Source organism: Gavia stellata, chromosome Z (assembly GCF_030936135.1).
Source record: "Gavia stellata isolate bGavSte3 chromosome Z, bGavSte3.hap2, whole genome shotgun sequence".
Taxonomy (NCBI): Eukaryota; Metazoa; Chordata; class Aves; order Gaviiformes; family Gaviidae; genus Gavia; species Gavia stellata.
The window spans coordinates 57,604,427-57,613,299 of record NC_082637.1 but is presented as its reverse complement, the minus strand read 5'-3'; the positions used below and the strand labels follow the sequence as shown (position 1 = coordinate 57,613,299).

At 46.4% G+C, this 8,873-nt stretch overlaps 1 protein-coding gene across 1 annotated transcript; it reads left to right on the top strand.

Moving 5' to 3' along the window:
• Positions 1-508: 508 nt before the first annotated feature.
• On the top strand, positions 509-5,189 carry LOC104261763 (purpurin). The gene is made up of 4 exons (XM_009817921.2): positions 509-625; positions 2,089-2,225; positions 3,758-3,870; positions 4,963-5,189. Exons 1-4 carry the CDS (start codon positions 509-511, stop codon positions 5,187-5,189), a joined length of 594 nt encoding a protein of 197 aa, XP_009816223.2.
• Positions 5,190-8,873: the final 3,684 nt, after the last annotated feature.

Genomic DNA, 8,873 nt, shown 5'->3' with positions numbered 1-8,873 from the left:
ATGTATTTTGCCATTAGAGTAGGCAGCTAGGAAGAGCCTGTTTCGGTGATGAGAACTGGTCATAAAGAACACAGCTTTGCTGGCTTGAAAGCAACGTGGATGCCTACCATTAAATAACTAGAAACAACATCCTTATAACCTACAGTGCTTTACCAGAGTTCATTAGAACATTATTCTTCTTGTGGGGGAAAAAAAAAAATCAAACTTTTATCAATTCTTACCAATCTTATCCAGAGTCTAGCTTGATTTATAATGTAAAAGTATCATGAACCACAATACTATTACTGGCAAGCAAAATACTCTTGCAAAGTTATTGCCTTTGATGCTCAGTTTTGGCTGGATTTAGGCACCACAATGACTCTGTGGTTCCTCAGTGGAGGAGTTGGTAGTCTACTCAGCATAGGAGGAAACTACTTTTAAAATGAGGGGAATGTATCTGTAGGCACAGCACTAGCTACCTACATCTACTGCATGAACTAAAACTCCACGTTTGTTTTTGTCTTGCAGAATGAAATACACACAGTATGTTTTCCTGGCCTCGATCTTCTCCACTGTTGAATATAGCCTAGCTCAGACCTGTGCAGTGGAGTCTTTCTCTGTGAAAGACAATTTTGATCCAAAAAGGGTAATTATGGTTACTTCAACAGTACATGTGTAGAAGCTTTATATACAAACTGTTTTTCCAGGTTATGGGTTGTGTTAATCTGAACGGGTTCCTCACCAAGAAGTTAACTTCTTTTGTATGCTCTCTCTCAGACACTGTTCCTGTAGTTTGCATTTCTCACTACTGTTTAACCTTCTGAGTACCAATTATGGTACAATTGGCCTTGAAAGTCAGGGATGTTATTCTGTCAGACATCATCTTCTGTTAGCCTGAAGCTTGGTGCAGATCTCAGGTTTGAGCGGTCCCACGAATGAAACAATTTAGATCCCCATCAGAGAAAAAGCCCGAACACATGCCCTGGGGGACTTGCATCCACCACTAGCCATTCTTGGGAGTCATAGCAAACTGAAAATTTATCTAGTGGGGTATCCTGAACACAGACTGACTCTTCTTTAAACACAGCATTTAATGTGCCTGCTTCTGAGGAGGAAAGGTCCAGACAGGTGTGCCAGTGCCTATTTTGACTGTCCCTCAGCAAACATCACTCCCAGCTCCAGCTGGGGTGGGGCCAGCACTTCCTCTATACAAGATTGGCTTTGCTGGAAACAAACCCATGTCTGGGATGAGCTTTGGGAACATCCCAGTTTTAAGAAGTCAAAGTTTTTCTCAGGCTCCTGTATTTGGGAATTACGGACTCTGTTTCAGGCTTAAGCATGTAACTTGCCAAAGACATCTCATTAGCTTCAATGAAGAATCAAATTTAACACAGCTGAGTTCTGCTTTCTTCAATATTTCTACTAATAATGTTAACTTTTGAGGGCCTTCCTGTCTGTCAGTCACCTGTTTAGATCTTGTTTTCATTTTACTAAATACTGCTTGTACATTTTCAGGGACCCATTTTTTCGTAGAAATTTTCTTCCCCTTAATCTCATTTCATTTGCTGCTGCTGCTAGTCTCCCCAACACATCCTTTCCTCTTCATATCTCACAGAGTCATCACTTTCTGCTTTGCTGGGTAGACCCTTTTCACCACCAGATATTAACTGTGGCCCCCGGCAGCCACAAGAGCGTCTCCAGCCAGCTTGCTAAGGTCTTTCTGTCTGCAGTTTGGTATAGTTGATGGCATCTTCCACGGAAAAGCAGGGGCCTGAAAGGGAAGAGGGAAGAACTGGCTTGACTCCCAGCAGGCATCTCGGGATGGGAGAAGCTTTCAGTGTGGGGTCACTGTAGCAGGAATGTCTCACATGGCAACAAGTACATGCACACAGAAGTGCAGAGCTGCTAGAGCCACTCCTCCTGGCACAGAGGCAAGAGTTCATCAGATGGCGTAGCAAGACCGCTGTGACACATACATACCCACCCAAACTCAGACTTTCTTCACAGGCCAGGCAATGGGTAGTAAGAAGGGCACTATGTTCACAAAAATGCTTTTGTGCCAATCTTGCCATGGTGATTAATCCAGATATTAATAGTTTTTCATGTTAGTATGCAGGGAAATGGTATGCCCTGGCCAAGAAGGATCCAGAAGGCCTTTTCCTTCAGGACAACATCTCTGCTGAATACACCGTGGAGGAAGATGGCACAATGACAGCGTCTTCCAAAGGCCGAGTGAAGCTTTTTGGGTGAGCTCTCTTGACTTTCAGCTCTAGATGCTGCCATGAGGTACCAGAGGAGGGGTATATGGATGGTGATCTATGCTGAGCACACAACATGACCCAGTTTTCTTCATCAAAAAGGCAAGCTCAATCAAGGTAATATATTAGAAGCCAGAGGTTACACACTTTTGAGTCCTGGGTTACTTCTCTGCCTGGCTCTCATCTGGGTCTATCATAAAACTACTGCATAAAGTCAATTATAAAGTCAAATCTTGAATGATGGAGCAGTTAGGTAAATGAATTGCAACCAGCTAGTGAAGCCTGTGGGGCTGTAAGGCCAGTACAGCTCTCATTTCACCGAGAGGTTAAGGGTAGGGAAAGGATTGTAAGTGAACATTACTTTCACAGATCTTTCGACACAGTGTTGTATGGACTTCTGAGGAAAACACATGGTTAACGCTTGGATGCCACTGTGGTGCCTGAATAGACAGATGGGAGGAAGCTTAAGAGTTTTGCCTGTTGGTCATGGTTACTCTAAGGAATTACAGCATGTAAAGGGATTAAATATCTTTCTGGGTGTAGAAAATAATATCTGAGTCTTCTGGTAGGCTAGCACTAGTTCTGTTGTGCATTAACTACCAAAACCTGTCTAACTGCATGAAAAATAGAGTAGAGCAGATGGCTATGAACCTTGGAAGTCTTAACAGCACAGCACTCCAGGATATTTTGGGATGGGGCAAATGAAGCTTTGCAGGCATGCCATGCAGTGCGGGTGGAAAGATTCCTGAAAGGACCTTCAGAAACCAAGTGGGGTCTCAAGGCTGCCAGGAATTTATTTCTGCAATGGCAGGCTAAAGGGGAAGCGCAGACTGTGCAAGAAAGGGAATGAAGACCCTTCCACTGTTTCACAAATCCAGGTAATGCTTGACAAACTGTGCTAAGACACAGATGGTATTCAAACCAAACAGATGCCAACGAGACAAGGGCATTAGAAGAAATGGATGATGAAGGTAGGCTGTTCAGGCACCTACAGGGTTCCCACAGCCTGTGTGAAGGCCTTTAACTAGCTTGGAAAGCAGAGTGGCTGTAATTATTTCTGTGCTTGTAACAGAAGTCCCTGTGCCAATAGAGTGAGGAAGGGTTAGAGAGAGGAGAGCCAACTCCTGGGGACACTGTAAATGAGCCCAAATGCAGGTCAGCTCACTCTGCAAACTGCTAGCAGGGAGTCAAGAAATTACCTCCATCATTTTCTTTGGTGGCTGTCTGCTTGTACAGAAATGGTTGTAAAAAGCCTGCTGAACTGAAGGAGGGTCAGGGCACTGCCCCAGCTGCAGCATAGTTGCACAGCAGAGGCGGGGACCAGACAGCAGCAATGCACTCTCAGTGATGGGGGGAGTGTCACAGATTTGCACTACTTAATGACAAACAGTGACTCTGCATTAAGAAAGGCTGTACCCATGCCTGAGGCAGGTGTTCTTGCCGAAGTCCTGAGTGAGGGACACCATTTGAAGCTCACATGCTGCAGGGTTTTACCTTCAGTCTCATGGATCTCATTGCAGGTTCTGGGTGATCTGTGCCGACATGGCTGCTCAGTATACAGTACCTGACCCATCCACTCCAGCAAAAATGTATATGACCTACCAGGGCCTGGCCAGCTACCTCTCCAGCGGTGGTGAGTGAACTTCTCCAGCCTCCTGGTGCTGGTCGATAGCTTACAGCTGCCCAGATTTGTGTGTTTCAGTATACGAGCAGGAAAAAGAGTTGAGCTCAGATTGCTCCAAGTGGAGACAAAGCACCTGTTTTTTGGGGGGGACGCTTTATCCAAGCAGTGCTTTTTATCTCCACAGAAGGGGCAGGATCCAGAGACTCCCCAGACACCCCACCTATACACCATATATATTAACAGGGAGGATGCAGCTTAGAGGCAATGGGCCACACACATGCATTTTGTACAGCCAAGTGGGGTGCTGAACCTAGGGAAGCAATACTTCCTGGGCCCTGCAGTGGGCGTTATAAAGATGCTGCGGGTCAGTTGTCCTTGTACTCCTCATAGCTAATGGGAGGTGACATGTGGACCCACATCTGCACTCCAGCAGCAATGTGCAGTTCTCAGAGAGACACAGCTGGACTCAATAAAATGGAGTTATTAACTGAAGTCCCCCTTGCAGAAACTGCTCGTGCTGAACGTCAGTTAAGCACCCTGCATGCCCCATACTTTGTGCCTGAGTCTCCCATAGCTGTGAAACCCCAGCTGCGGAAGCTGGGCAGGACTTGGCCTGCTAATGCTTAAGGAAGAAGTACATTCACTTAGTACTGACAGAAAAGCTACACCAAAATGCACTTAGCTGAGCAACGTTGGAAGACAGGAGGCATGTTTTGCTGAGGCTTCTTGTATAGGCAGTGTAATCTGTATGGCCAAAATTTAATCTGAATGCCCTGCCCCCCCATGCTGGATTGAGAAACATAAAGTGATTTTTTGTCACTGAAAACCTGAAAAGTCCTAGCCCTCCTAATACTTCTAGCCTAAGAAACCGAAGGTGAAAATGCACTGAGCATCATGGGGAACAACATGGTCTCAAGATGCCCTGTGCTTGTCCCAGCTCTTCACGGTATAGAGATAAGCTGAATGTGGGAGGTGACTTCAGATCCTTTGGGACGCTACCCTTGCCATGTGCTGAAGTGAGGCGTCTCACTGCAGGATGACTAGGTCCACCTCTGCTCTGTTTTGCCCACTGTGACAAACACATGTGTTCTGATGTTGCAGGGGACAACTACTGGGTGATTGACACCGACTATGATAACTATGCCATTACCTATGCCTGCCGCAGTCTAAAGGAGGATGGCTCCTGTGATGATGGCTACTCCCTGATCTTCTCACGCAACCCCCGTGGCCTCCCCCCAGCCATTCAGCGCATTGTGCGTCAGAAGCAGGAGGAAATCTGCATGTCTGGCCAGTTCCAGCCCGTGCTTCAGTCAGGTACTTCTGGCTAATTAGCAAACTCACTGAAATGGCTGTGCTGGCAGCTTGTAGAGTAGGTGATCGCATTTGCTGTAAATGCAGCAGAACTGTAGCAAACTAAGTTGTACTCTTTTAGCAACGTTTTTTAAAGTTATATCTAATAAGAAAATAGCTGCAAAGGGAAGTCCACACAAGGAAGAGAGCCTATTACAGGGTGATTCTGCAGCCCTAAGTTTGCCCTCATAGGAATCCTGTGTGCTGAAACTGGCACACTACCAAAGGAAGATCAGCTTTGTTACTCTGATAAATAGGTTAGGGATGGGTGTAACAACCTGCAGTTTCTGCACTTGGAATGCTTGTCTTGGCCACCTGGATAACAGCATCTTACCTTAGGTCTGTGCACTGTCCTCCAGGAAAGGAGGAGAAGCTGTCTCCATGAAGGAGCACCCTCACTCTTCTTAGCTCCACCATGATTTGTGTCCTGGGTGGTCTAAGTAGGAGAGACGAGGGGCTCTGAGCAGCAGTTCTGACTGTCTGCTGGCAGTGGGAGTCAGCAGTTGCACCACATACATGAAAACAGAGCATGTCTAAAGCCCATTTTGAGAGAACTGTTTTTTCTGGAGGCATGGGAGCTGATCTTCTAGCTCGTATGCTGTCCGTGAGATAGGCAGATAATTTTTCAGAGCTATGTTGGTGGCAGAGATTCCTCTTTGTTGGCAGCTGAGTGCCCACAGCCTTCACATGCACGCTTCCTTGCCTGGAGACTGGTCCTTTACTAAGCCAGACCTGAGGACCTGGAGGGGGGGATTGCCACAGTAACACACATGTACTGCACTGCTGGACAAGAAATAACAGCTAAAACCTTCTGAATGGCACATCGCTGTGTGAGCCAGTCCTCTGCTACACAGCAGGTGCTGGCATCATCCAAGGTTATGGGACTGGTCTGGGCAATTCTGCCCCATGCCCCTCCGTATTGCTTACTGTAGTGGAGAGAGGGTTGTTGATTGTGGGCTCATGCCCAGCTGCTCACGTAAACTGAAAACTCATGGCTAGCTGGGACTTGCAAACGCTGTGCAAGTGCTATGCCAACAGACACAGAGCAACACAAACAGCAACTTTTGCACTCCCCCATCCTAATCTTGTACTGTGCTTCAGAAGTACCCTAGGAAAGCTTCACTGAAGACTAAAAGGCTGTTAAAGCACTTTGCAAATTTACTTAAAAGGACTAAACTTTACTTCTCTTTCTTTCCAGGGGCCTGCTAAAGGTACACTTCCGATCCTATCCTTAAGCACAGAAACCAGACCTCTTGGTCTTGAAGCTGCCACTTGGCTAATAAAAAAAGAAAATCATAGTATGGACTAGTGTTTTTCCTGAAAAACACATTACAATGTTGGGGTTTTTGTAAACTGTGTGCAACACAGTATTGATATTTGAATTTTCAAGGGAATACCTAATGTGGCATTTGTCAATAAATGTTTTTTAAAAACACATCTCTGGAACTGCTTTTTGTTACCTGCTGTCCTGTCAGGGAGCAGGAAGAGCGGAGCTGCACACCGAGGAGAGGTGAGACGGCAGCCAAGGGTGACCCCAGCACAGGTGAGGCAGCGTCCCTCCCTGGCACCAAGCAGGGGGAGCTGGGCAGGGGTGGTGACAGGGACAGGTGCCCTGACAGTGCTGATCATCAGACAAATGCATGGTGACAGGGCAGGTCTGGGATTCGCCTGGGAAGTCCAGCCAGCGAGCGAGGGCAGCAAGGCATGGGGCACAGGCATGCCGGCAAGGTGGCTGTGGCCAGAAACAGGACTGGAGAGTGGGTCAGAGGCAGAGCTACCTGCAGCAAGACTCCCATGTGTGCAGGGGCCTGGGCCGAGCTGAAGAGGGTTTGTGGACCATGGGCAAGAGGTATGCGGGTGGAGGTCCCAGGTGAGGCTGTGCAAAGCAATGAAGGCTTGTGAGTGCCTGCAGGGCCCTTGCATGCACAACGTACCTCTCCCACCAACACTTCAATTCCAATACCGAAGGTAAGAAATTCTCTTGAACAACAACTCTGAGATGAGGCTAATAGTGTGATCCTTGCTGCCTGGTAATATCTTACAGTTATTTCTGGCACATCTGAATACTCAAAAGTCTGCACAGAGTATTTCTAACTAGCCCCTGAATCACAAACACAATAAAGCAGATGTTCCTTTCAGCAACACTGGAACATTGCTTTAAATGAGTGGTTACTTGCGTTTCTAATGGCATAACCAGTAATTTACTCCCCACTGCCTTCATAATCCAGCCTCTAGTATGTGAGAGGTATACAACTGAGAGACATAGAACCACCAGGTTTTATGGCCAAGAATTTCATAGATAGAGGGAACCAAAAAAATAGTATCTAGACAACTCCATGTAGAAAAAGGGTAACCCAAATCAGCACTGTTGACATACATTTCCCATTGCTCTTAGTAAAATCACATTCACTTTGAATGTTTCCTATGAATTTCCTATTTTCCTACCAGTCCAGAACACACCCAGTACCCTGCTGAACTCTGCAGTTTGTCAGCAACACAAATTTTTACAAGTCATGATTACCAAGCATAGAGGGATGATCAAGCTGAACAGCCTCTGCTCTTGAGGCTTTCAAAAGGTATGTGGCACAAAGGTGATATTGAGTGAGGACCTTCCGAGCACTACACTATAAAACAGCTTCTGCAAGACACTTGCACAATCTTATCTATAGCATCCAATTATTACCTGCTGCATCTGTTGGAAGGAACATAAAAACCACTGGCTAAAGACTCTTCTCCAAGGCCAGAGACATTATCCCAGGGATGCAGGGAAGTCTCTCAAGCTTGTGTTCACCAGGATTTCCAGGCTGGACTCCTAAGGCTCTCAGCCAGCATTGAATAAAGGTGTTCCTTGCTCTTCTGGTCTAGGGAAAGCTACCCTGATAGGCAACAACATGGTGAACTACCGTCTAAAGCTAAGGACAGAAACAGAAGAGCAGCAGGAGGCAATGCAAACAAAAAACCACATAGATAGAGACTAATGAGTGCTGAAAAAATACTAGCCTTTTGTGCTGGACTAAGTGCAAGGTCAGTGTATTGATTGAATGTTCACCACTTGCCTCCCTCTCCCATGAGTAAGTATTGGGGTGGAGACGAACTTAGGACTTGTATCACAAGTGATTAGACAACGCTAACCCTTAGCTGAAGAAGCCCGGCCTTTGGCCAGGACATCCAGACCAATACTACCAGTCCTACACAAGTGGGATTTTTAATGTCTACAGTTACAATAACTGTATGACCAGAGCAGATGGGAGTTCTAGCCAGAAGGATCTATATGCAGGACCAAGTGCATCCTCATTGTGCTTCGTATAGTCTGTCCAGATGAGTTAGGCAGTGAAATCCATCCTCAGCCACACAAGGTTGTGCCTCCAGGTTTGTAGGAGGATAGTGGTGATTCTGGGAGAACACACCATGGAGTTAGACGTGCCCCAGGAATATGCCTTGTTCTTGGAGGAACTGGGGAAACATGTTCCCATCAGGACCGCATGCAGGCCCTCATCCTGTGATCTGGTGAGTTAATGAACAGATGGGAGTTAGCTCATATCCATTTCTCTCCACTGACTACAGGAATGTGAAAGACGAGGTAGGCTAGGGCAGGCAGCTACTGGAAAAGTAGAAGTGTATTCTGAGCTGATTTACACTTCTCTTGTTATTCCATTGAGTTC